Here is a 27,470-nt window from a genome sequence, read left to right as displayed (position 1 = left end):
TTCAGTTCAGGTTCAGGTTTTATTGGACCCCGTTGAGCCAGGGCGCACCCACCACCCGGCCCCAGACCGCAGGTGGCTCTGGCCAGCTGTGTGGAAAGATGGAGGGAAGGTGTGAGGAACCAAGGACGGGGCCGGAGACAGATCACCAGCCCTGCTGCCCCCTGGGACGGGGCCTTCCCTGTCTCCTGGGAGCTGACCCGAGGAGGCCCACCAGCCTTAGTCCCCCCAAAGACCAGGCTGCAGGAGGCCCGGCCAGTGTCCTGCTGGGTTATGTGGCTGCTGCGTGCCCGTTGGCCAGGCGTCCAGCTGCCCGGCTCCGGGGACCCTCGGTGTCCTCGGGGGCTGGCCCGGGCCTTCGCGCAGCGCCGTTGCTCAGCTGTGGGTGCCCCGCGGCCGGCTCGCCCTCGCTGGAGTCGGACTCCTCCACGTCGCTGCGAATGTCCTTCTCCATCTGAGGAATGGAGATGGGTGGGCGCGGGTGGGCGTGGTCAGGGCGGGCCTGGGTGGGCTCGGGTGGGCGTGGTCAGGGCGGGCCTGGGTGGGCTGGTCTGGGTGGGCCTGGTGGGCGTGGTCAGGGTGGGCCTGGGTGGGCGTGGCCAGGGCGGGCCTGGGTGGGCTCGGGTGGGTGTGAGTGAGTTCAGGTGGGTGTGGTCAGAGTGGGCCTGGGTGGGCGTGGTCAGGGCAGGGCTTGGTGGGCGTGGTCAGGGTGGGCCTGGGTGGGCGTGGTCAGGGTGGGCATGGATGGGCTCAGCAGGGCATGGTCAGGGTGGGCCTGGGTGGGCTCAGGTGGGTGTGGTCAGGGCAGGCCTGGGTGGGCTCAAGTGGGTGTGGTCAGGGTGGGCATGGATGGGCTCAGCAGGGCATGGTCAGGGCAGGCCTGGGTGGGCTCAGGTGGGTGTGGTCAGAGTGGGCCTGGGTGGGCTCAGGTGGGTGTGGGTGAGTTCAGGTGGGTGTGATCAGGGTGGACTCAGGTGGGTGTGGTCAGAGTGGGCCTGGGTGGGCTCAAGTGGGAGTGGTCAGGGTGGGCATGGATGGGCTCAGCAGGGCATGGTCAGGGTGGGCGTGTGGGGCTCAGCAGGGCATGGTCAGGGTGGGCCTGGGTGGGCTCAGGTGGGCGTGGTCAGGGCAGGCCTGGGTGGGCCTGGGTGGGCATGGTCAGGGCAGGCCTGGGTGGGCCTGGGTGGGTATGGTCAGGGTGGGCATGGATGGGCTCAGCAGGGCATGGTCAGGGTGGGCGTGTGGGGCTCAGGAGGGCATGGTCAGGGTGGGCCTGGGTGGGTGTGGTCAGGGTGGGCCTGGGTGGCTCAGGTGGACGTGGTCATGGTGGCCCTGGGTGGGTGTGGTCAGGGTGGGCCTGGGTGGGCTCAGGTGGATGTGGTCAGAGTGGGCCTGGGTGGCCTCAGGTGGGCGTGTGGGGCTCAGGAGGGCATGGTCAGGGTGGGCATGGATAGGCTCAGCAGGGCATGGTCAGGGCAGGCCTGGGTGGGCTCAGGTGGGTGTGGGTGGGCTCAGGAGGCCGTGGTCAGGGTGGGCCTGGGTGGGTGTGGTCAGGGTGGGCCTGGGTGGGCTCAGGTGGGCGTGTGGGGCTCAAGAGGGCATGGTCAGGGTGGGCTCAGGAGGGCATGGTCAGGGTGGGCCTGGGTGGGCCTGGGTGGGCGTGGTCAGGGCAGGCCTGGGTGGGCCTGGGTGGGTATGGTCAGGGTGGGCATGGATGGGCTCAGCAGGGCATGGTCAGGGTGGGCGTGTGGGGCTCAGGAGGGCATGGTCAGGGTGGGCCTGGGTGGGTGTGGTCAGGGTGGGCCTGGGTGGCTCAGGTGGGCGTGGTCGGGGTGGGCCTGGGTGGGTGTGGTCAGGGTGGGCCTGGGTGGCTCAGGTGGACGTGGTCATGGTGGCCCTGGGTGGGTGTGGTCAGGGTGGGCCTGGGTGGGCTCAGGTGGATGTGGTCAGAGTGGGCCTGGGTGGGCTCAGGTGGGCGTGTGGGGCTCAGGAGGGCATGGTCAGGGTGGGCCTGGGTGGGCTCAGGTGGGTGTGGTCAGGGCGGGCCTGGGTGGGCTCAGGTGGGTGTGGGTGGGCTCAGGAGGCCGTGGTCAGGGTGGGCCTGGGTGGGTGTGGTCAGGGTGGGCCTGGGTGGGCTCAGGTGGGCGTGTGGGGCTCAAGAGGGCATGGTCAGGGTGGGCTCAGCAGGGCATGGTCAGGGTGGGCGTGTGGGGCTCAGGAGGGCATGGTCAGTGTGGGCCTGGGTGGGTCTCAGCAGGCCGTGGTCAGGGGAGCCTGGCATGCTGTCGGGGCGTGGCCAGGCAGGAACTCGGGCCGGCATGGTGGAGCTGACCCGTGCTGGACCTCCCCGCCCCTCACCCCCACACCTACCCAGCCCTTCTTGGTGAAGCTGTAGAGCATGCGCAGGATGAGGCAGGACCAGAAGACGTGCAGCAGCTGCAGCAGAGCCAGCAGCAGGTTGAAGAAATAGTAGCCGAAGAAGGGGCCCCTGTTGACGATGGACTCGTAGTAGGTGGTGTAGAGGATCCTGCAGGGCACAGAGCGAGGGATGGGCATCAGCAGGCATCGGAGCCCCCTCAGGTCTCCCTCCCCGGGGTCACGCCTGTCTCAGGATGCTGCCAGCTCCACATCCCATCCAGCGCCCGGCTGATGCAGCAGGGTTTGGCCTGGGTGCTCAGACCTCTGCCAGTCACGGGAGAGACCAGGATGGGCTTCCAGGATCTTGGCTTTGGCCTGGCCCAGCCCTGGCTGTCGCAGGCACTTGGAGAGTGAGCCAGCGGACAGACAGTATCCGTCTCTCTACCCACCCCCGCCTCTCTCTCTGCCTGTTAGCTAAACGAAAATTCAGAGGCGGGGCCTGGCGCGATAGCCTAGCAGCTAAATCCTCGCCTTGCATGCAGTGGAATCCCTATGGATGCCGGTTCATGTCCCAGCTGCTCCACTTCGCATCCAACTCCCTGCCAGTAGTTTGGAAAAACAGTCGGAGACGGCCCAAAGCCTTGGGATCCTGCACCTGCTAAGGAGACCAGGAAGAGCCTCCTGGCTCCTAGCTTCAGATCGGCTCAGTTCCGGCCACTGCGGAAGATCTTCCTCTCTGATGTCTTTTCTCTCTGTAAATGTTTCCAGTACAAATAAATAAACCTCTTCCCCCTCCACCAAAGATTTCTTTATTTTTATTGGAAAGGCAGATACACAGAGAGGAGGAGAGACAGAGAGGAAGATCTTCCAGCTGTTGATTCACTCCCCAAGTGACTGCAACGGTCGGTGCTACACCGATCCGAAGCCAGGAGCCAGGAGCTTCTCCCACATGGGTCGGAGTCCCAAGGCTTTGGGCCGTCCTCCACTGCTTTCCCAGGCTACAGGCAGGGAGCTGGATGGGGAAGCGGACACGAGGCACCTGGGCGTGAGATGTGGGGTGTCCAGGCAGTGTCTCACCAGGCTATGCTGAGCCCCTGACCCCCCAGCACTCTTCCGTATTCCAGCTGTCCCCTCAGCCCTTCCCCATCAGCAGGCAACCTGACACCAGCCAGAGAATGTGCCTGAATGTCTTCCACCTTGCCACCTGTCACCATTTTGTCACCGCCGCAGACACACAGGGCGGTCCCATCCCGACATGCTGCCAGGGGCTGGTGCCCCCCGCCGGGGCCTGGTGCCCTCGCTATGGCCTCTCATCTCTGCTGGACGAGGAAGGGGCGCCCGCTGCCCCGCAAGGAGCCCCTCCTATGCCCAGGCAGTCCCTGCAATCCGTGGGGCTGGCCCGGTGCAGCCCGGCCTGGCCCAGCTGCCTCCTGGCTGTTCCCTCTGCAGCCACCAGCGCATGCACCCACGTGGCTCCCTTGGGTGGGTGGGGGGTCTCGGTGCTGGAGCAGCTGAGCTGGCAGCCCGACGGGCGCACACGGCCAGCTGTCCCCTGAGCTGGCAGCCCGACGGACGCACACACCTGTCCCCCAGCTGTCCCCCTGCCACCTGGGCTCTGCACGGCCCACATCCCCCGTCCCCCCACTGCCTGTGTCTCCCTGCGGCCCCCAGGCCCCCCACCCGCCCTCTCCTCAGCAGGGCAGGCTCACTGGGTGGGGAAGAGCACCAGGCGGGTGTAGAAGAAGACGAGGGAGAAGACCACGAAGAGCACGTCACAGGCCAGCCGGAAGCGAGTGTAGTTGAACATCTTGCAGGCCTGGGGAGGGCGGCAGAGACATTGCAGGGGGGAGGAGCCAGGAGGAAAGGGGCGGAGTCTCTCGCTGGGGACGGAGTCTCACCTCCCAGGGTTGGGGCTTCTCCCTGGGGCGGGGCCTCACACCATCGGGGGCGTGTCTTAGCCTCTCCAGGGGCGGGTCACACCATCAGGGGTGGGGCTTCATAGCCTCAGGGCGGGGCTTCACCTTGTGGGGGTGGAGTCTCACCTCCCAGGGGTGGGGCTTCTCCCTGGGGCGGGGCCTCACACCATCAGGGGCGTGGCTTCACAGCCTCAGGGCGGGGCTTCACCTTGTGGGGGTGGAGTCTCACCTCCCGGGGGTGGGGCTTCTCCCTGGGGTGGGGCCTCACACCATCAGGGGCGTGGCTTAGCCTCCCCAGGGGAGGGATTTCACATCTTCGGGGGCGGAGCTTCACCTTGTGGGGCGGAGTCTCTCACTGGGGGCGGAGTCTCACCTCCCAGGGGTGGGGCTTCTCCCTGGGGCGGGGCCTCACACCATTGGGGGCGTGGCTTAGCCTCCCCAGGGGCGGGTCACACCATCAGGGCTGGGGCTTCACACCATCAGGGGAGGGGCCTCACCTCCAGGGGGCGTGGCTCACTCCCTGGGGGCGTGACTCACTCCCTGGGGGCATGGCCTCACCTCTGGGGCGGGGCCTCACCTCCAGGGGCGTGGCTAACTCAATGGAGGCGTGGCCTCACCTCCAGAGGCGGGGCCTCACCTCCCAGGGGCGTGGCTTCACCTCCAGGGGGCGTGACTCACTCCCTGGGGGCGGGGCTCACTCCCTGGGGGCGGGGCCTCACCTCCAGGGGGCGTGGCCTCACCTCCAGCAGGTAGTCAGACGAGTCGTGCAGCAGCAGCACCAAGGAGCCGATGCGCAGCAGGTTGGCGCTGTAGGAGAAGGTGATGAGGAGGATGGTGACCAAGTGGTGCAGTACCTGCTCCTTGAAGTCCTGCGGGAGATGGGGAGGGGGATCACAGCTCGGGGGGCTCTCGGGGTGCCGCCCTGCCCCTGCGCTCGCCCCTGCAGCAGCTGCTCCCCTCCAGCTCACCTTGCGCTTGATGTCAAAGGGCAGTGTCATCACCAGCGAGATGTAGAAGCTCAGCTCCAGCAGGTACCACCAGTACAGGCCCGGCTTCAGGGCCTGCGCAGGGCGGGCGGGGGGTCAGCGCCCCAGCCACTGACCCCTGGGCCGGGTCCCCACACCCACACACACACACACACACACACACCGCAGCTAGTCCCCTGCTGGGTGAGGCTGGGCTGGGCACCCCCAGTCACTCACCTGTTCTGGATAATTATCCCAGCACATCACCGGTGCCCACAGCCACGACTCCTGCGGGGAGGGACAAGTGTCCGAGGTTGCACCAGGCCTGGGGGGGGAGGGGAGGACCCCTGGGGGCTCCCGGCAGGCTGGGGGGAGGGATAGCAGGTGCACAGCGGGGGGTACTCACATGGTACAGCACCCACGTGCCCCCAACGAAAGAGCACAGATAGAAGAAGAACCTCCAGCTGTGGGCAGGATGGAGCGGCTGAGGCCACCGGCCACCCCCGGCTGCCCCCGGCCACCCCAGGCCACCACCGGCCATCCCCGGCGTCCCCTCACTGGCGGCTGAGGCCACTGGCCACCCCCGGCCACCACCGGCCATCCCTGGCCACCCGTGGCCACCCGCGGCCACCCCTGGCCACCCCCAGCCACCCCCGGCCACCACCGGCCATCCCCGGCGTCCCCTCACTGGTGGCTGAGGCCACCGGCCACCCCGGGCAACCACCGGCCATCCCCGGCCACCCCTGGCGTCCCCTCACAGGCGGCTGAGGCCACCGGCCACCCCGGGCGGCCCTTTGCCCTCGGCCACCCCCGGCCCCCTCCCAGACTTCACCTGGCCTCGCAGAACTTCTTGGTCAGACAAGGCCGATCCTGGTTCCGACGGATCCGGAACCAGCGCTGAGTCTGCCGCAGGGTGAGGCCGCACTGGGCGGCCAGCAGAGCCAGCTGGGGCTGGGCAGGGGCCAAGCTGAGGTCAGAGAGGCCCCAGGAGCAGCAGTGTCCTCCACGACCCCTCCGGGGCCTCCCATGGGCCTCCCCTGGACCTTCCTGGCCTCCCCCGGCCCCCCCCACCCCCCCCGGCAGGGCATCTGAAGGCCTGGCCCCCTGGAAGGCAAGTGGGTAGGGCCTCGTCCCGGGGGCGGGGCAGCCAGGTGGACCCGCCATGGAGATGCCCCTTGGCTGGCCTCGAACCCGGCACACAGGGAGGCCGCTCACCTCCTCGGGTCTCGGCCCCGCAGCCAGGAAGTGTCTCTCCAGCGTGGCGTGGGGCTTCACCTGCCTCCTGCCGCGGTCGCGCACGCCCAGCCACCTGCTCAGGGGCAGGCCCACGAACCTGCAGAGGGGGGAGAAGGCGGCAGTGAGGAGGGCAGGGGCAGGGGGCGGCCGGGGGCACAGGGCAGGGGCGGCTGGGGGCATGGAGCAGCTGGGGCATGGGACAAGGGGCAGCTGGGGACAGCCGGTGCACGGGACAGGGGGCAGCTGGGTTACGGGGCAGGGGCCACCCCAGGCACAGGGCACAGGACATGGGGCAGGTGGCAGCTGGGGTACAGGGCAGGGGGCATCCAGACACGGGACATGGGGCAGGGGGCAGCTGGGGTACAGGGCAGGGGGTATCCAGACATGGGGGCGCAGGACAGGGGGCTGGGGCAGGGGGCATCCCAGGCACAGGGCACGGGACAGGGTGGGACAGGCGGCAGGGGCAGGGCTCTGCCTGCTGTCCAAGCAGGGGCCGAGCAGGGCAAGATGGGCACAGCGCCCAGCAGGAGAGGGTCAGCGCCTGGACCCGGGTCGCACTCAGCAGTCAACAACTGGTCAGCCATCATGGGGCCATGACCTCCCTCTTCCCCGAAATCACACTGGAAAATCAAACTATGAAGGCAGGAGTAGAACATTTTCAAGAGTAACCCCCAAAGGCAGGATTTGGGGGTGCAGCACACGAAGCTGCTGTCTGGAACCCCTCCCGGGTTGGGGTGCCTGCCTGTGCGAGTCCTAGCTACCGTGTTTCCCAGCCGGTTGAAGTCCTGTCAGCTCCACTTTCAATTTTGTCTCTCCCCCTGCCCACGCCCCCATAATTCTTTCAAGTAAAAATAAGTAACTTTGCAAGAAAAGAAAAGCTATATATATATATATCTTGAGCCTGAAGAGTTCGTATTAAAATCTAGAGGGAAAAATATTATGCATCTGTTGATGCGACAAATATATCCTGCAAAGAACCACATGCTAAACGCAAGACACAACATAATAAACATGACACTAAACTCCAGCCGAGGACCTGGCGTGGTAGCTTAGTGGCTAAAGTCCTTGCTTGGCATGAGCTAGAATCCCATATGGGCACCGGTTCTAATCCCAGTGGCTCCACTTCCCATCCAGCTCCCTGCCTGTGGCCTGGGAAAGCAGTGGAGGACGGCCCAAAACCTTGGGACCCTGCACCTGTGTGGGAGACCCAGAAGAGGCTCCTGGCTTCGAACAGGCTCAGCACTGGCTGCTGTAGCCACTTGAGGAGTAAATCAGGGGATGGAAGATCTGTGTGTGTGTGTGTCCTTTGTAAAAATCTGACTTTCCAATAAAAACAAGTACATTTTTAAAAACCCGCAAAAAAACCACTCCAGCCCTGACCTGGGGATGGAGTCACGTCCCTAGGCAATCCCCACGTTTTCCAGGAGAGGGCACCCAAGACCACACGGTGGGGATCCAGCTACCCAGCAGGAAGCTCAATGTCAGGGCAGCCCAGGGTTCAAGTCCCCCCCCCCATGCCCCAGTGGGTCAGGGCTAGGGCAAAGGAGGGGGTCTTAGAGGCAGGGATCCCTTGAGGTGAGTGATGGGGGGATAAAATGGCCATCAGGGACAGGTGGGGGACCATGGCAGTGTGAGGGGCAGGAGGAAGCCAGGGACGCTCCAGGCAGTGACCTGGCCTGGCGGGAGGACACTTACCTCTCGAAGATGACACGCACGGCCACCAGGGCCAGCGCCACAGGCAGTGAGGCCAGCAGGTCCCGGGGGTGAGCGAAAACCAGGCCATCGCGGTCCTCCAGCTGCGCCCAGGAGTTGTTGGGGGGCAGCCAGATGTGTTCCTGCCAGAGCCAGTCATTCAGGCTGGAGAGCATCCTGCGGACACAGAGCAGGTTCAGTGTCCACCTGCAGGCGCTGCCATCCTATAACGGATACTGGTTCAAATCCCGGCTGTTGCACTTCCCATCCAGCTCCCCTGCTAATATGCCCTGGGGAAAGCAGCGGAAGATGACCCCAAAGTCTTAGGTCCCTGCCTCCATGCGGGAGACTGAGAAGAAGCTCCTAGCTTTGGACCAGCCCAGCTTTGGCCACTGTGACCATCTGAAGAATGAAGCTGCAGGTGGAAGATCTCTCTCTCTCTTTCTCTCTCTGTAACTCTCCCTATCAAACAGAAATAAATCTTTTTCAAGCGCTTATCTTGCTGACCAGGACACAGCGACCATGCGAGTTGCTTCACACACTCACAGCTGTTTCTCCCTACACTTTCCAGATGCCAAACAGGTGACAGGAGACGGGGTGGGAGGCACACACCAAGGGAGGGCCTGCCTGGGATCATGGAATGAAGGCCCGACGTGTCCCACAGCTTTCCAGTCCAGGATGCTGCCCAGGCCAGGTGCCACCCCATGATGCAAGAGGCACACAGACCCACAGTCCCCCTCCCCAGCCAGTCCTTTGGGGGGGTGGATGTGGGGGCTGCCTGCTGGCTCGCTCACTAGCCCAGAGGCCGGCCGGTGGTTAGGAGGGGGCAGTGTGTCTGGAAGCAGCAGTTAAAACCAGCCAGATACGTCCTCCCCCTCCTTCCGCCCCTGCTTATTATAGCTCAACAAGTGGTTGAGCCCAGCACCTGCTGAGCACAGCAACAGGAAGTCATTTGCTCACAAACCGTCCACCCAGGGGGCCGTCTCCATCCACCTGCTCCCCCGGCATCCACCCAGGGCGGACGCCTCCATCCACCTGCTCCCCCGCCGTCCACCCACTGTCTTTCTGTCCACCTTTTCCAGACATCCGCCCGCATGGCCATCCTCCCATGCTTCCACCTGTCCATCCTTCCAGCTGTTTTCTCATCCTCTAGGAACCCATCATCTCTCTGCCAGTCCATCCTCCTCCATCCATCCATCCATCCATCCATCCTTCCACCCATCTGAACACCTGCCCACCCCACCCTGCACATCAATCCCGCTCCATGCATCTCCTTTCCTCCTCCATTTCTTTGGGGGGGGGCGGGTTTCCTGACCCGCAAGGCCCCCACGACCACCGAGCGGGGGCGGTGAGACGACGGTGTTGAGCTGCAAGAACCACCGAGGACGGTCTGAGTATGTCCATTTATTGTAATGCAAGTACAAACTTCCACAGATTTATACAGACCCCTGGCAGCCCGCCCACCCTGTCATTGGCTAAAAGGCACATCTCCTTCCCCAGATGCTCCAATCATGTCACAGGTCACACGCGACACTCACGCCTGGCAGGTAGGCTGCGGGTCACGAAAAGGTTGGCAGTTAAAGCGGACTGCACCTGACTGAGTTGTTTATCAAGGATGTCCCAACACAGCTTGTCCAAGGACAGGGAAGAGTGACCAGGGCGCTGCCCACCGCCCTCGTCTGTATGACCAGGCCAGGTTGAGGTTCCGGTTAGCTGAAACCATTGTCAGGAGTTTGCCCCGGGGACATGTGCAGGGTGTACTTCTGACCTGCCACACAGGCCAAGCAGGCCCAGATCGAGGGGCCACTCATTTATTTGTCCATTCTCCCATTTCCTGATCTTGTTACCTACCCAGCCATAAACGTACCCCTACATTTATCCATGCATCAGCCATCTACCCATCCAGGCAAGCGATGTCCTTGGCCTTGTACCTGCCAGGTAGGCTCCAGGATGCAGATAAGAGACGAATAAACAGATGTCTACAGGAGACTCCCAGGGCTGCCTGCAAAGGAGTCCATCAAAAATGGGCTCCTCTTGATCCGATGGTTCAAATGGCTAATGCTCCACCTGTAAGCGCCAGCAACCCATATGGGCGTGGTTTGTATTCTGGCTGCTCCGCATCCCATCCAGTTCCCCGCTAATGCATGTAGGAAAGCAGTGGAGGACGGCCCAGGCCTGCTTTCCCAGGCCACAATCAGGGAGCTGGGTGGGAAGCGGGGCTGCCGGGATACGAACCGGTGCCCATATGGAATTCCCAGTGCGTACAAGGCAAGGACTTTAGCCACTAGGCTATTGCGCCAAGCCTGATGGTATCAAATTCTCTCTCTTTTCTCTCTGCCTCTCAAATCAATGGAGCTATTAAATTTTTTTTTTTCCTCCAGGTCTCACACGCAGGTGCAGGGTCCCAAGGCTTTGGACCGTCCTCCATTGCTTTCCCAGGCCACAAGCAGGGAGCTGGATGGGAAGTGGAGCAGCTGGGACACGAACTGTCACCCATCTGGGATCCTGGTGCATAAAAGGAAGAACATAGCCACTATGTCAGGCCCAGCATTAAAACTCCTTAAAAAAAAAAAAAAAGAAAAGGAAAGAAAGAAGGAGACAGGGTCTGTGGAGTGGGAGAGAAGGTGCTGGTTGTAGGATATAGTTTCCGTTATTCAAAACATTCTACAAAGTTGCTGCAGTTAGCAACAATGTATCTGGGGCAGCCTTTACAGGAGAACTGAGGTTTAAAGTCATGCTGCTCTGGGCCGGGCGCCAACTAGCAGCTAAAGTCCTCGCCTTGAAAGCACCGCCGGGATCCCATAGGGGCGCCGGTTCTAATCCCAGTGGACCTGTTTCCCATCCAGCTCCCTGCCTGTGGCCTGGGAAAGCAGTGGAGGACGGCCCAAAGCCTTGGGACCTGCGTGGGAGACCCAGACGAAGCTCCTGGCTCCTGGTTTCAGATTGGTTCGGCTCTGGTCGTTGCAGCTACTTGGGGAGAGAGAATCATCAGACGGAAGATCTTCCTCTCCGTCTCCCCTCCTCTCTGTAACTCTAGCTTTCAAATATACACATGTATATATTTTCTAACAGCCTATTATATATTCCAAAGTGTGTACAGAACACATTTTAAGTGTTCTCATCAGGAACAAAATTACATAGCTAAGCAAAATGGTGTGTGTGTGTGTGTGTGTGTATGAGTTTCATTTAGGTACTCTATGGGTTTTGAGACTTTTTTTTGGCCTCAAACTAAACTTAGTTTTCTAAAAAAAGAAATTTATTTATTCGAAAGGCAGCGTGACAGAGAAAGGAGAGGCGCACCAAGAGATTTTCCATTAATGGGCTTCTTCCTCCGAATGGCCCAGAGAGCCAGGGTTGTGCCGCCTGAAGCCAGGGGACAAGGAGCTGTCTCTGCGTCTCCCACGGATGTCGCAGGGGCCCAAGCACCTGTTCCATCCACCACCTGTTGCCTCCCTGGCTGGGACAAGATGCCCAACACGGCAGGCTGCAGCTTAACTGGCTGCCATCCCAACATTAGTCCTTCCATTTTTTTTTAAAGATTTATTTTATTTTTATTGGAAAGATGGATAGACAGAGAGGAGGAGAGACAGAGAGGAAGATCTTCCATCCGATGATTGATTCACTCCCCAAGTGAGTGCAACGGCCGATGCTATGCTGGTCCAAAGCCAGGAGCCAGGAGCCTCTTCCGGGTCTCCCACACGGGTGCAGGATCCCAAAGCTTTGGGCCGTCCTCCACTGTTTTCCCGGGCCACAGGCAGGGAGCTGGATGGGAAGCGGGGCTGCCGGGATTAGAACCGGCGCCCATATGGGATCCCGGGCATGCAAGGCGAGGACCATCAATTTTTTGTTTAAATTCCATTTTTGTGTGTGAACTTTTGGAAGCACATGTTTAGGGGGTGTTGTATGTCATGGTGGGCAAGCATTTGGGATGTTTATACCCCTACCAGGTCCCAGGGTCAAGTGCTAGGTCCACTCTTGATTCCAGCTTCCGGCTAATGCATACCTTGGCAGGCACCATTGATGGTTCAAGTTCTAGGACCCCTGACCGCTCCCGTCTGGCAAGCCTGGATGGCACGCCTGGCTTCAGTCCTTATCTTGGCCCTGTCCTGAAATTCATGAGCATTTGAAGCAAAGGGGCGTAAATCAGCAGATAAAAGATCTCTCTTGGGGTCAGGCGTATAACTTAAACCTCTCTCTGTGGTGCGAGCATCTATATGGTCGCCGGTTCGTGTCCCGGCTGCTCCACTTCCCATCCAGCTCCCTGCTTGCGGCCTGGGAAAGCAGTGGAGGACGGCCGAAAGCCTTGGGACCCTGCACCCGCGTGGGAGACCCAGAAAGAAGCTCCTGGCTCCTGGCTTCGGATCGGCTCAGCTCTGGCCATTTGGGGAGTGACTAGGTGGATGAAATTCTGTCTTTCTTATCTCCATAAATCTGACCTGCGTTTCCAATAAAAAGAAATGTCTTTAAGTTTTAAACAAAAGTAAATAAATAAAAGAAGTAAATCTTTTTTTTAAAAATCTCTTCAATAATTAAAGGAATAAATTTCATTTATTAAAAATAACAAGAAAAAAATATGGAAGACTCTGGTGAAAAACAGAGGCTGAGCGGGCAGGCGACGGGGAGGAACGTTGCACAGCCCATTTCTGTGCGATTCAAAAGCCAGCCCAGCCACCGCAGTGTTTATGTTGGCTTCCTCCGGGTGGTAAACCTTGCAGCTTTTAGCAGCGCTGGCCCCTTCATCACCAGGGAGGGCAGGGCAGCGCCATCCTCTCTGGAGGAGGCTCTGCCAGCAGAGGGTTCCGGGTCCTGCAAGCCAGAAGCTCTAGGGGCGTCGGCAGCCCCTTCCTCTGTGGTCTCCCCAGCTAGCAGCATGAGCCCCTTGGAGACACTGGAAGAACAGGCGGTGTGAGCTAGGAGACTGGGGAGCACGAGCAGCTGACTGGGGACCTGAAATCCACCTGCAGTGGGCTAGGGGTACGTCTGCGCGAAGCAGAGGGGACCAGGGAGGCGTTGGGAGGTGAGGTGGATGATTCCCCCCAAGTGGGGAGACTCCTAAAGGAAGCAGAAGTCGCTGAGCTCTTGAGTCCAGGGTGGGAGCAGGCGTGCCCTGTGTCACTCAGCCCCATGAGGTGGATGGGGTACCTCCCATCGCCCTTGGAGCAACGCCTAGCGCCCCCATCCTCGGGAGATCCGGGGGAATACCTCCTTCCAATGGCTCCAACGGATGTCGCTACATCTGGGTCTCCCCATACAGATGCAGGGGCCCAAGCCCTTGAGTTCTAGCTTGTACTGTTCTCCCAGGCACACGTGCAGGGGGCTGGATGGGTCCTATTTGGGGAGGAGGGTGTGCTGCATGTGGCTGTACCACAGCGCTGGCTCCCCTTTCCTCAATCATTGCTGGATGACCTAGTTCCTGCAATGCAGCATTTAGGGGGACGATGGCAGGACCAATCATCCGTGTTCAACACAGATTCCTGTTGGCAAAAAACTGTTTGCCTTCAGGGTTGTAGGAATCTGGACGGGCAGGGTGGGCTGTCCCAGCAGGGCATCAGCATGCCAGCCAGCGGGCAATAGTGTGACAGTGGGCAAGGTGGACCTGCCCCCAAGGCCCAGGAGGTCCAGCCAGCAGGAAGACTCAGGGCCTGGCCTCGGAGTGGTTAATCTCATCCAGGGGCTAGGCAAGGTTGACCTGACCACCCTCAGTATTCGCCCAGCCCCGACACTGCTCCTTGCTACATCTCAGAACCCCTCACAGGTGTCCCTGCCCCAAGTTTGCTTGGCCAAACCCTGGGCATCCTTCAAAGCCCAGTGGCGGTCATCACCTCCTCCAGGAGGCCCTCTCAGATTGCCCCTACCCTACTATCAGGGACCTAGCCCTGTCAAGCTTGCGAAGATGCTACCAGCTGCTCAAGGCTATCTTACAGGGGTGTGTGTGTGTGTGTGTGTGTGTGTGTGTGTGTTTGAACCAAGCACATTAGCACTAATCCTTACAGCTGACCTGGGGGGAGACCAGAAAAGTCTTTTGTAAACCAGACAGGAACCCCCCCCCCAAGGGCAGGTCAGACCCTGGCTGCAGACAGAGGCCTGTCCCCTGCAAGAGAGAGAGAGAGAGAGAGAGAGAGAGAGAGTGCGCTGTCCCCACCCCAACCAGTGACCACAAGTGTAAACAATGCTATGAGCCCAGCCAGGCAAGTTTGGCCCGGGGCCCAGCTCCACTCCCGGAGCCCAAGCCCTGAACTGGGAGGGAAGGGACAGGGAGAGGGGGCGGGTGGTGGCTGAGGCTCAGGGCTCCCCGTCTGCCCTGCCAGCTCCTGGGGCCCAGCTACTGCTCCGAGATTCTCCCAGGCTGCTGTGGGGGCTCAGGGAGAGGGGACCCCTGAATCAGGTGTCAGCCCTAATTGCATTCCGGTCACAGCCTCAATTTTCCACCGGTTGTATAGTGAGACCAATACCGTGGGGTGGGGTTTACTACTTTTCACAGACGGAGAGGAGAAGGGGTGGGGTGGGGTAACACCTTCTAGATCATTCTTCCCAGCTCTGGCAGCCTGAAATGGATCATGGGTCTATGGCTTCCCCTCCCCGACCCCAACAATGTCTGAGTCCTGGCTTCCTGGCTGGGCCAGCACAGTTTGGGGTATGGGTGGGCCACAGAGGACATAGTACCCCAGCCCCCCCACACACACACTGGCTTCCATCCGGTGGCCACCCTGGATTCGCTCCCAGTCCCGCCTCTGCCACCTGGGAACCGGCTGATAATCCTTCTTAAGTGCCTAAAAATATCCCCGGATTGGGGGGTGGGGGTGGGGACGGGAGAGAGGGCTTTGTGCTGGTATGGGGTGGGGGGAGGAGGGAAGGGGGGAGGGATGGGTCACAATCCTAGAATCTTCTCCTCCTCCTTCCCTTCCCCCGCCCACCCACCCTGGCAAAACCACCTGAGACCGAAGGCGTTTTTATGTGCAGCTGGAGATGAGGGAAACGAGTCCAGATCCCAGACGAGATAGAAACACACACACACACACACACACACACACACACACACACAGCCTGGCCCGCTGCCTCGGGTCACCTGATTCCTAGGCGAGAGGCCCCAGGCGGCCCGCACGTGACCAGCTGCCAGGGGGGCTGGCTGCTGGCAGCAGGGGCCCTGGCTGACCCTGCTGCTGCCAGCTTCTGGTTCCCAGAGCGGAGGAGAGGGACAGAACACGGGTGCCACTGCTCCCCATCTGATACCCCAGGTCCAAGGGCTTCACCTTGCTCCACCCAGGCATCCCGCAACCCCCCAGCCCCGCTTTCTGGCTAGATTCCTGAAGGCCACTGCTTGCTGGTTCCTAAGCCACCAGGCTTAGTGCTGCCGTGGGGGAGGGACTCTGTCCCATCCTTTTCCTCACCCAGCTCAGCCACTCCAAAAAGTCAACTCAGGGCCCAGCATGATAGCCGAGTGGCTAAATCCTTACCTGGCATGTGCCAGGATACCAGATGGGCACCGGTTCTAATCCCGGCTGCTCCACTTCCCAGCCAGCTCCCTGCTTGTGGCCTGGGAAAGCAGTCGAGGATGGACCAAAGCCTTGGGACCCTGAACCCATGAGGGAGACCCAGAGAGAAGCTCCTGGCTCCTGGCTTCAGAACGGCACAGCACCAGCCATTGGGGCCGCTTGGGGAGTGAATCACCGGATGGAAGATCTTCCTCTCTGTCTCTCCTCTTCTCTGTACATCTGCTTTTCCAATAAAATAAATAATTCTTTAAAAAAAAAAAAAGCCAGGTAGGACCACTCCAAAGCCAGGAGGTCCTGCAAGGGGTCTCCATGTGGGGGGCAGCCAGCACTTGAGCCACCCATCATTTACTGTCTCCCAGGCGTCTGAGGAGGGAGCTGGATGGGAAGTGGAGCAGCCGGGACTTGAACCCCCAAGCGGTGGCTTGGCCAGATTCTCGCTTATGTATCTGCAGTATTCTCCCTCAAGGCACAGACTTCCCAACAGCAAAGGACTCCGAGGGGCACTGCTATATTCTCAGGGGCACGAAGGGCTCAGCCTGCAGCACCCTGAGGTGCCAACTCCCGTGTTTGCTAAGGAGACAAAGCAGCAAGCGGAACAGGTGGGAGGGTGGGAGGAGCTTGGCTCGGGTGGTGGAACTTTCTAGAAAAAAACAACAACCTTGGTTCTATAACAGATATGCTTAGTCTCCGCTCCACCCACATCCCCAACTGAAGAACTCCCCCACCCACCCTTCCCCCCATCACGCCGTGGCTCCAAGCCACCAGCATCCGGTTCGGGTCTCAGAGAAACGGGGTCAGGGCAACAGTCAGGGCTGGAATCCACCTGGCTTCAGAGGGGTTGCTCACCCAGGACCCCACGAAAAACATCATTATCCTAGGACCTGCCTCTACAGGGGCGTGGCCCCCTCACCACAGAGCTCCTGGCTGCACCTCCTCCCCGGCCCCCAGCCTCTCAGATTTCAGGGTGCAAGAGCTGAACTGGGGGGGGGGGAGCGGGGAGCAGAGTCCTCCCTCCATGCCAGAGCAGGCTGGGTGAACTGGGCTGCATGCCCGCAGAACCCCAGCTTCCATCGCCCACTGCACCTGCTCTGGACTCATTCCAAAGAGATGCCATTGTCCAACAGAGATCTCTTTGGGTGTGTGTGTGTGTGTGGGGAAGGTCCTGAGGCCACTCCCCCAGGTCAAGCCTTGTCCTTTCCCCACGCAATTGGGGGTCCCTGCGCTGAAGCCTTCCCAGCCCAGCCACTCTCCGACCAGGTGGTCCTTAACCTTGGCCCCAGGATCACTGAATGGGGGCGGGGAGGTGGATGAGCTGGGACCCAGGAAGTCCTCCCGGCTCTCCCATGTGGGTGGGTAGCAGGGACGCATCTCCCTGCAGCTCCCTGCCAGGCAGAGTCTGCTCAACTGGAGTTAGCAGTCAGAGACAGAAACCGAACTTAGGGACCTCGGGGTGGTGCATTGGAACCTTAATGACAAAGCTGACCATCCATCCCCCGGCTGCGGGTTCAAGGCGACAAGGAGCAGTTCTCAGAGCACCCAAAGGTGGGAGAAAGGCAGAGGTGACCTTAGGAGCTGCCACCTCAGTCACGTGGATGTGACCGAGAGCACCTACAAGAAAACGTCGGGCAGCTCGTGGCAACAGAATTCCGAATGAAGTGGATTGTAGCGCAAACCCAGACACAGCTTGGGGCCGACGATGGGGCACTGTGGGTTAAGCTCCTGCCTGTGGCGTCTGCATCCCATATATGAGTGTTAATGAAAGGAATTTCCAGCTGTGCCACTTTCTCGCCAGCTCCCTGCTCCCGCACCTGGGAAAGCAGCGGAGGATGGTCCACGTGCTTGGGCCCCTGCGGGCATGTGGGAGACTCAGAAGTTCCGGCTCCTGGCTCAGGCCCAATTATTGCGAACTTCTGGAAAATGAACTAATGATTCAAAGATTTCTTCTCTGTCTCTCCCCCGCTGTCACTCAACCTTTCAAAGAAATAAGACAAGATTCTCTCTCTCTCTCTCTTTTAAGATTTATTTATTTTTATTTGGAAAGTCAGATACACAGAGAGGAGAGACAGAGAGGAAGATCTTCCATCCAATGGTTCACTCCCCAAAGGGGCCGCAACAGCTGGAGCTGAGCCGGATCCGAAGCAAGGAGCCAGGAACCTCCTCTGGGTCTCCCACGCAGGTGCAGGGTCCCAAGGCTTTGGGCTGTCCTCGACTGCTTTCCTAGGCCACAGGCAGGGAGCTGGATGGGAAGTGGAGCAGCCGGGACTCGAACCAGCGCAAGCAGGTGTCCGTATGAGATATTTACACTACAGCCTATAAAACAGACTGGAGACTCGGAACGATCAAATTAAGTGTGTGTGTATGAGAGAGAGACAGAGACAGAGAGTGGAGTGGAGGCTGCAGGTGCCCAGGGAGTGGGCAGAGAGGAGTTAGTGTTCAAACTTGTGAGATAAGTGACCTGGAGATGTGTTTTACCGCGGAGTGAACAGTTTTAACAATATTGAACTTTGCACTTAAAAATCGGTTATGGGGTTGGAGTGGGGCCAAGCAGGATGGCTCTGTCAGCTAAATCCTCCCCTTGGAAATGCTGGGATCTGGTTCGTGTCATGGCGGCTCCACTTCCTATCCAGCTCCCTGCTTGTGGCCTGGGAAAGCAGTGGAGGACGGCCCAAAGCCTTGGGACCCTGCACCTGCGTGTGGGAGACCCGGTAGAGGCTCCTGACTTCAGATCGGCTCAGCTCCAGCTGTTGTGCTCACTTGGGGAGTGAACCATCAGATGGAAGATCTTGCTCTCTGTCTCTCCTCCTCTCTGTACATCTGACTTTGCAATAAAAATAAATCTTAAAAACAAATGGTTATGGGGCAAGCGTTGGGTACAGTGACAGAGGCGCCTCTTGGGCATGGGACACCCACATTCCATACAGAGTGCCTGGGTTCAAGTCCCACTCTGTTCGTTGTCCATGCCCACCTTGGGAGGTGCCAGGTGGGGGTTCTAGGAGTTAGAGCTCTTGTCCCCTGCCTCCTGCCTGGCTGGTTCTGGCTTGTGTGAGTACCATGCAGAGTGAATGAACAAGCAGAGCTGGGTGGGACGGGGCCAATGCCAAGACTCAACAGGCTATTCCTCCAGCCTGTGGTTCCAACATTCCATAGGCGTGCCAGTTCTACTCCCAGCTGCTCCACTTTTGATTCAGCTACTTCCCTTGTAGCCTGGGAAAACCGTGGAGGATGGCCCAAGTGTTTGGGACCCTGTATCCACATGGGAGACCTGGAAGAAGCTCCTGGCTCCTGGCTTCAGCAGCCTGGTGCAAAACTTGAGCTGTTGCAGCCATTTGGGAAGTGAACCAGCACCAGGAGTTAATCTCTCTCTCTCTCTCTCTCTCTCTCTCTCTCTCTCTCTCTCTCTCTCTCTCGGTTACTCTGCCTTCCAACTAAATGCATCCAAAACAAACACAGCCCATCATTCCAGGCACGAAGCACCTGCTTATCACCCTCACCATCCATCTCCTCTCCCCAAACTGAAGTCCCGGCCTCACGACACACTCATTCCTCAGCACCTCTCCTGGGCTACTATTTTCTGTCTCCATGCATGCAACAATGTTGGGGACCCCCTGAAGCAGGACTGGTCCCTGTGTAACTGGTTTACCTCCCTGCCCATAACACGCCGTGTTTACCTGGGTTAGGGCATCAGGCAGCACTTTCTGCTTTAAAAGCTGAGTAACATTCAAGCATGTGTCTCCACTAAGACCATTTTCTACACTGATATTTGAGAGAGAGAGAGAGAGAATCTTGCATCCTCTGGTACACTCCCCACGTGCCTGCAAGAACCAGCGCCAGGCCAGGCTGGAGCTCCATCCGGGTCTCCCCAGGTGGTCGGCAGGAGCCCAGGCAATGGGGCCAGCCCCGGCTGCTTCCCAGGGTGTGTAGCTGGAGTGGGGAGCTGGGAAAGCCAGCTGAGCAAGGGGTCTTAACCCACCGGGCCACCTATCCAATTCCATGGTGATGTTAGACATTCAACAAGTGCACTTAGGATGCAACGCAAGTTTCTGCTTGAGGACTTTGGGTAGGAACTCCACAGGGACAGCTCTGGTGGGGACTGAGCCCCCGACCCACCCGACCCCCAGATCCCCACGGAACAAAACCAACTTGCAATGACAATAAAGCCCTTTGGGGCTGTCACTGCCTGCCTTCCAAGACAGACCCTGGGCTCCCATCTTTGATGGTGGTAGGGTCCCTCTGCCGCCCCCTGGTGACAGCGGGTACCAGGGATTTCCCAAGGCACTGGGAGCAGGGTCAGTACAGTATTACCACCAGCCCCAGCCCAGGCGCGGTGCAACCTCTCCCGGTTGGGGATGCCAGCCACGCTCCAGGACGGATGGTGCCGCTATGCCCAAGTCTCAGATGAATAAACTGGGTCTTGGAGATGCTGACTCATCCGCACAGGCTCCAGGAGCTGGAGAGTGGCCAGAATGGACATGAGTCTTGGAGTCGCTCGCTTGGCGCATCCAGGGCCCTCGGCTTCTCCCTGTTACGCTGCCTGGCCTTGTCTAACTCCCTGTCCAGGCCACCACCGAGTGGCCACAATAGCCAGAGCTGAACTGACCTGAAACCAGGAACCAGGAGTTCTTCCGGGTCTCCCACATGGGTACAGGGTCCCAAGGTGTTGGACCATTCTCTGCTGCCTTCCCAGGTCACAAGCAGGGAGCTGGGTGGGAAATGGAGCAGCCGGGACATGAAACAGTGCTATGGGATCCTGGCACATGCAAGGATAGGATTTTGCCACTAAGCTATTGCATTGGGCCCATAAATACAATAAATAAAAATTTTTTAATGCAAAAAAAATATTTATTTGAATGGCAGAGTTAGCAGAAGGAATTGGAGAAAAAAACTTTTATCTACTGCTTCATTCACCAAATGGTTACAATGGCCAGGTTTGGCCCAGGCAGAAGTGGGAGCCTGGAATTCCATTCGGGTCTCCCACATGGGTGACGGGGGCCCAAGAACTTAAAGTGTCACCCGCTGCCTTCTCAGGGAGCATGATTAGGGAGCCAGATTGACGAATTGGCATATTAATGGGATGCGGGCACTGCAGATGGCGGCTTAATCCCCTGTGCCACAGTGCAGCCCCTCCATCCACGACCATCTAAGCTGCAAAGCAGAGCGTGGGCTTTCAACACTCATTCATTTACCCAAAAGCAGGAAAGAAAGAGAAGAGGAAAGAGAGGGGAGGGCGTAAGGGCTACAGCCCCTTGGCTCACTCCCCATAACAGGGGGCCATAACATGGGTGAGTGGGTAGGCAGTGTCAAGGTGCCAGATCTCCTGCGGGGTAGCGCCAGCAGAAAGCTGAAATTGGCGACTGAGCCACAACTCAAAGCCAGACACCAGAAGGGGGCGTTGTTCATGCCCAACTCCTCCTCAACTTGCAGTCCCCAACACCCCCCCAACACCCCCGTTTGCAGCTCTGCAGGGCTCCGCAGCCCCTCCGTCAACACCGCACGCTTCCTCCTAGGAGTCTCCTACCAGAACCTTCAGGGTAAGTGCTTGCCCCAGTAGCCAGGTCTCTCCATGTGGTACCCAGCAGGTGCCAGATGCTGCCCTCCCACGCGCGCCCACCCCACCCCACCCCGACCACCACCACCAACCAATGGACAGATGAACCAGAGCTGAGATACAGGCACAGAAACCATGCCCCTTCCAACCCCAAACTCACGCACATGTCCTGCTCCTAACACTAACGCCATTGAGAGGAGGCAGTTTGGGTACCCAGAGGCGGTGGCAGCTTTGGGAAAATGGTTAGATTAGCTCGGTAGGGCGGGGCTCTGGGATAAACAGTGATGGGGGAAGCAGGCCACACCCCTGGAGGGTTGGAGAGGAGTGGAGGGGGCGTGGGGACCTCAGAGAGTCTGGCTCCGCCCAGGGAACCCACAAACAGGCAGGACTGGAAATCCAACCCATCCATAACTGGCTCGGTTTGTTAAGCCAATCATTTTTGTAGGGCCCGCGAATGATGTCATTAGTATCCAAATGGCCTCGGGCAGGGGGAAAAAAAAAAAGAAATTAAGGAATAAAACGGCTCTGGCCAGGATGGATAAGACCTGGCGTTTGGGGGATGGGGGGCTGGAGGGGAGGGGAGGGGGAAGGAGAAAGGCAACAGAGGACATGGACACCAGGCACCAGGCCTCCTCACTGTCCCCCACACTTCCTTCAGCCTCTTTCAATGCCAACATTTGCATCCCCCTCCCCCCCTGAGATCCCACCACCAAGGCATTTCGGCCAATGAAATGCCATACACGTGACAGGGTTCCAGAAGATTCTACAGGAGGATCAACAGCATGGCTCAGCAAGCTAAGCCTCCGCCTGTGTCACCAGCATCCCGTAGAGGGTGCGGGTTCGAGTCTCAGCTGCTCCACTTCCAACCCAATTCCCTACTACGGGCCTGGGAATGGAGGAGGAGAGAGCCCAAGTCCTTGGTTCTGTGCACCTGCATGGGAGACCTGCATGGAAGAAGCTCCTACTTCTTCTGGTTTCAGCTTTACTCAGCTTTGGTCGCTGTCGCCATTTGGGGAGCGAACCAACAGAAAAAAGATTCTGTGAGCACGCGTTCCGGCAGGTCACTCCGTGGTCAGTCATGAGGAGGTGGCAGGGCTCAGAGTGCTGAGTCAGAAGCAGCAGGGCGGTTTGTGGTAGGGGAGCAGGCAGGGGGCAGCGAAGCAAGACCTGGCGAAGCACAGGCATCACAGATGGACCTGGACTCTGCCCCGTGCTCCTGCTTGGCCCGCGGTCAGGGGGAGGCACTGGCTCCCAACGCATGCCTCAATCTCTGGGCGAGGGAGGCGGGGCACCCTGAGCTTCTGATCCAGCTTGCCAGATCCCCAAGGCGACCTGGCCCTGCCCACCATCCCACCCTCTCCCAGGTGTTAGACTTCTCAACATTCAATCTTTGCAACAGCACCTGTGTGCCATATCCAGATGCCAGGCTGTACCCGGCTGTGCCCTCGCTCGGCGGCATTCCTGATTGTGATTCCAGCAGACACCTGGTACAGCTAACCAGGCAGGTGGGCAACTAGCCTGAGGCCGCCTCCATGAAGCCTTCCCGGGTGTCCCCAGGGTCTGTGTGTGGCTCCTAGGTTATATCCAGGATCTTGCGTGTTTCTTGGGGGGACAGACATGCAGGATTTGGGGGGCAACCAGCAGGCATGTCCCCTTCCTGTCTGTGTCCAGGCTGGGCTCTGACTCAGATTCCAGCTCCAAGGCCATCTGCTTGGAGAGGCCCTGAACTAAGCCATCTCACTCCCGTCATGCTTCTGGAAAATTCTAGGAATAGATGGGAAAGTCCTAAATGTCCCATCTCGGACTCAGCCATCCCAAGAGCCTCAGACAAACTCGGACTTAATCTCCACTCCTGCCAGCCGTCCCCTACTTCCGGGGGAACTGTAATAACAACTTGGAGTGCTTCTGCCCCCCCCCCCCTCGTGTTGCACCACTGGGGAAACTGAGGCAGGGGCCCCAAAAGGCAGGAAGACATGGAGACTGGGCTCCTACCCATGCTCCCAGTTCATCCTAACTCAACCTTTTTGACGGTCACCAGATGCGCAATCGTGGCACAAACATTGATTAGGCGCCTACTGGACACCAAGGGGACGGGACAGACATCTGCCATTGTGGAATGGCTGTTCCAGACAGGATGAGAAGTGGGACAGGCACATACATAAGTCCCCAGTCTGGAAAACATCGGAAGCCAAACGCTTGTGAGAGCCCCAATTTGACACCACACGTGGAAAACTCCATAATATGAAACGGGGCTTTATGCACAAAATGACGGAAAACCACGATACGGGGTGAGGGTTCAATACAACAATACAGATGCCCTTGGGGTCACCCTACAGGGTGCCAGGCTCTTCCACTTCCAAACCAGCTCTCTGTGCGTGTGCACCCTGGCAGGCAGCAGGTGCGGGCTCAAGTGGTTGGGCCCCTGTCACCCATGTGGGAGACCCGCATGGAGCTGCTGCTGGCTTCTGCCTGGCACAGCCCCGAAGTGCGATACATATTTGGGGGAGCGAACCAGTGGATAAAAGACCTCTCTCCCTTTCTGCCTTTCATTTTTTCTTAAAGATTTATTTTATTGGAAAGTCAGATATACAGAGAGGAGGAGAGACAGAGAGGAAGATCTTCCATCCGATGATTCACTCCCCAAGTGAGCGCAACGGCTGATGCTATGTCGTTCTGAAGCCAGGATCCAGGAACTTCTGGGTCTCCCACGCAGGTGCAGGGTCCCAAGGCTTTGGGCCGTCCTTGACTGCTTTCACAGGCCACAGGCAGGGAGCTGGATGGGAAGTGGAGCTGCCAGGATTAGAACCGGCGCCCCTATGGCATCCCGGTGCGTTCAAGGCGAGGACTTTAGCCGCTAGGCCACCACGCCAGGCCCTCTTTATTTCTTTCACACTGTCAGGGGATGACCAGGGGTTGGAGTAGGGGGTTCTGAACTGGGAGAGGGAGGGTGATGATGGAGCAGATACGATATGGGGTAGCATGGGAGGGACAGGGCCCTGCGTGGCAGATTCACGGCACCCGGTTAAGAGCCACGTAACTGATACAGCAGTGCAGAAAATAGTGATAATCTTCTCTCTTGGCACCTGCCTTTGTCAGCACGTCTGGGGAGGATGCCCGGCTGGAGGGTGGTGGGCTGGGGCAGCACAGCCCTAGGGCCATGGTCCCCCCGCAGCATGGCCGGGGGGGGCGTGGCAGGGACAGCTCCCAGCCCTGCAAGACTTGGCTCAGTACACAGTTCAACCCCCTTAGCGGAGCTGCAGGGTTTGGGGGGTTTGCCTAGGTGAGGGGTGGCTGTAGGGAGAGTGGCTGGGGCCAGGTGATGCATCAGGGTTCCACAGGGGGCAGAGGGAGCGGCTGAGACAACCTTAACACACACACCTGCTTAGCTTTCGCTCATCCTTGCATCCCTACCACTCACTGGTCGGTGGGACTCGGAACAGTGTGACCTAGCGGCTAAAGTCCTTGCCTTGAACACGCCGGGATCCCATAGGGGCGCCGGTTCTAATCCCGGCAGCCCCACTTCCCATCCAGCTCCCTGCTTGTGGCCTGGGAAAGCAGTGGAGGACGGCCCAAAGCCTTGGGACCCTGCAACCTCCTCCCGTCTCCGCTTCCCACCCACCTGCTCTCTGCCTCCCTCACCTGCGTGCACACGGCTCCTGCTGTGGCGGCTGCTCCCTGGGTACACCACCTTCGCGTCCACCCAGATCCGAGCGGCTCGCACTGCTCCATGGGGCTCACCTGGGCCTGGGTAGGTCGGTGTCTATAAACCTGGTCCACTCCCCTACCCCCTGGCTCCTGCCCTTCTTACCCAGGCTGACTCAGCTGGGCCCTGTCTGTCCCTGTGATCCTGGCAAGCCTGTCAGTGGCGGGGAGGTAGGGGACGGCGCCTCATGGGCGGTTCTGCTCTCCGACTAATTGACATCCCTAGCGACCCAGCCGTCCATCACCTCTGCCAGGCTGGCTTCCCGGATGCCTCATCATGCTGAGTCAGGGGGATACCCCCGGCTCCCTGCTCCCAGGCCTCTGTGGGATGCATCCAGGAATGCGGAGGGAGCAAGAAGGAGAGCTGTTGACCCCACAAATGCCCACAGCAGCCAGACAGCAGTCAGCACGGATGGACCCCACTCGCACTGGCGCCCCCAATTGCTGCATCCCAGACTGCCCCCTTGGCAGGGAGCTGCCGTGAGGGGACAGAGCCGATATCAAACGCCAGTGCTGGGTGCTGGGAGAGGAGACGTGGCATCTCAACCCCTAGGCCGGTGGCCTCTCCTGGGGAGAGGCACTGAGTTCAAGTTCTGGCGCAGGCCCAGGGCTTTCCCTAAAGAGGTGCCAAGTGCTCACAGGCCCATTTTACAGGCTGAGACACTGAGGCACGAGGAGATGAAGTCATCGGCTCAAGGGCAAACCTCCAACCCTGGCGGGACAAGGGGTGTGGGTGCAGGCTGCAGGCAAGGGGGCAGCCCAGGGGGTGCTGGCAAGACGGTAAACCCCAGGGCAGCTCCACCAACCTACGCCCCTTCTCTCCCATCTGCTCCAGATATGGGCAGGCCACAAGGCTGGCCCCTCCACCGTGGTGGCAGAGCGCGCTCTCTCTCTCTCTCTCTCTCTCTCTCTCTCTGTGCCAGGCACGGAGCCAACCCAGCACTCAGTCTGCAACCAGCCCTGACGGGTGTGGGATGGCGGAGGGGGGGAGTGGGTACCTCTGAGAGCAGGAATCGGACCCCCCTAGGGGATGGGGTGGGGGACCCTGGAGCCTTCCTCCTATCATGACCCCAACCCACCCCTTCAGTAGTGTGTCTCCTCTCCCTGCGGTCCTTACCCAGCCCTCGTTACTACCAACCCATTGCGCAGGCGAGCAAACTGAGGGTCAGAATGCCTTCCCTGGAGGCACAAGGTCAGTTCATGGAGTGAAGCCTCACTCCTGCCCCGCTGCTCTGACCGGAGAGGTGAGCTGGCACAGCAGGGCCACAACAATGGGCTTGGCCTCCCCCACCCCAGCCTACCTGCCTGGCCTGCGAGGATGGCAGGAAGGGAGCGGGCCCCCACGCCCCCATCTTAATGCACAACAGTTACTCCACGCATGTTCTCCCACCCGCCCCCCCCCCGGGGAGGTAGAGGGCTCCTCGACTCGTGCCAACCTCTCCCCAGGCCTTCTCTTCGGGGACCCCTATGCTTGCCCAGGTTTCAGACTGGGGGGGGTCTCCAGGCGCGTTCCGCATCTTGAGGTGTTCCCCAGGCCCCCACATCCCGGGCCGGGCCACAACAGCGTCTTTGCCATGCACCTGCTGCTAAGCCCGGGTTACCCACGAGTCCTCGGGACTTCCAGCCGCCCCAGCTCGGAAATCTGCAGGGCACTTTTTCCTCTCCCCCCACCCCCTGCTCACCTCGCACGGCAGCGCCCGGGGGGGTGTCCGGCCGAGGTTTCCGCCCCAACCACTCCTCTATTCGCCCGCGCCAAGCACACCCTCCTGCGCCAGCCCCTGCACCCTGGGCGGCCGCTGGCTCCCGAGACCCAGTTTGATCTCAGTTCCCCTACCCCAACCCACCCCGACTGGCATCCCTGCGCGCTCCCTGCACCTGCAGGGCCCCCTCCGGCCCGGCCCTCCCTCCCTGCGCCCACTGCTTTTCCGCAAATGCACACACTAGGCCTTCCCCTCCTGGCCCAGGCGGACCCCATCCCCCGATCCCAGTGCCCGGGACAAGGCCGTGTCCCCGGCCCCGCCGGCAAGGCTCCGTTTCCCTTGGTTTCTGTGGCGTCTACGCGGCTCCGCGCGGCGTGCGGGCTCCAACACGCACTCGCCGTGGCCCGACCTAGTCTCCGGCCGCGCCGTGCGCGTCCACCCAGCCGGACCTCCTGCTGGGTCACGCAACCAGCTCACCACCCGTCCAAATCCCGCGCGCCCAGGACATCTCGGGGTGGTGGGGGAGCGTGACCCCCAGCCCCGGATGCGATGGGAAGCCCCCGAGGGAGGGCAGTCTCTGGGGTGATGGGGTCCCCCGGCCCCGAGCGGCTGCGGCCATCCAAGGGGCAGTCATGGCTGCGGAGGCGTGGGCCCCAGCCTGCCGCGCAGGGGGCGAGGGGGCGCTGGCTCACCTGGAGGGGGTGCAGGGGGCCCGGGGCGCACCGAGGACACGCGCGGCGGGGCGGGGACGGCGTGCGCCTGGCGGCTGAGTCCGGGAAGCAGCCGAGACGCGCGGCCAGGGTTAAGCAGCCGGACTCCGCTGCTCCTGGCGGGGCCTGGGCCGGGTGCCCGGGAAGGAGGAGAGG

General features: G+C 60.1%; 1 protein-coding gene across 2 annotated transcripts; it reads right to left on the bottom strand.

Annotated features, from left to right (window-relative positions):
- CERS4 (ceramide synthase 4) lies at positions 1–27,470 on the bottom strand. 2 transcript variants are annotated; one of them, XM_040990386.1, is made up of 11 exons: positions 27,297–27,470; positions 8,168–8,341; positions 6,452–6,569; positions 6,069–6,187; positions 5,643–5,700; positions 5,474–5,524; positions 5,240–5,332; positions 5,012–5,140; positions 4,065–4,171; positions 2,368–2,524; positions 1–451 (listed from the first exon to the last, which is right to left on the bottom strand). In XM_040990386.1, the coding sequence occupies exons 2-11, from the start codon at positions 8,338–8,340 to the stop codon at positions 269–271; spliced, it is 1,188 nt and encodes a 395-aa protein (XP_040846320.1). In that variant the 5' UTR covers position 8,341; positions 27,297–27,470; the 3' UTR covers positions 1–268. The 2 variants fall into 2 exon arrangements, with proteins under 2 accessions (XP_040846320.1, XP_040846322.1); XM_040990388.1 differs by lacking the exon at positions 27,297–27,470 and having other exon boundaries at positions 8,168–8,408.

This window comes from Ochotona curzoniae, unplaced genomic scaffold, assembly GCF_017591425.1.
Source record: "Ochotona curzoniae isolate NIBS_2020 unplaced genomic scaffold, NIBS_Ocur_1.0 contig_605, whole genome shotgun sequence".
NCBI lineage: Eukaryota > Metazoa > Chordata > Mammalia > Lagomorpha > Ochotonidae > Ochotona > Ochotona curzoniae.
The sequence above is the reverse complement of the archived record's forward strand: the minus strand, read 5'-3'. Positions and strand labels throughout refer to the sequence as shown.

What these genes read in the sequence shown, in the direction of transcription:
- CERS4 (XM_040990386.1), bottom strand. Translation starts at nt 8,340, where the DNA reads ATGCTCTCCAGCCTGAATGACTGGCTCTGGCAGGAACACATCTGGCTG. An exon ending in CGGGGCCGAGACCCGAGGAG is followed by an intron (nt 6,188 to 6,451) that starts GTGAGCGGCCTC and finishes GCCCCTGCCCAG; the next exon opens with CCCCAGCTGGCTCTGCTGGC. An exon ending in CGTCTGACTACCTGCTGGAG is followed by an intron (nt 4,172 to 5,011) that starts GTGAGGCCACGC and finishes CGCCCTCCCCAG; the next exon opens with GCCTGCAAGATGTTCAACTA.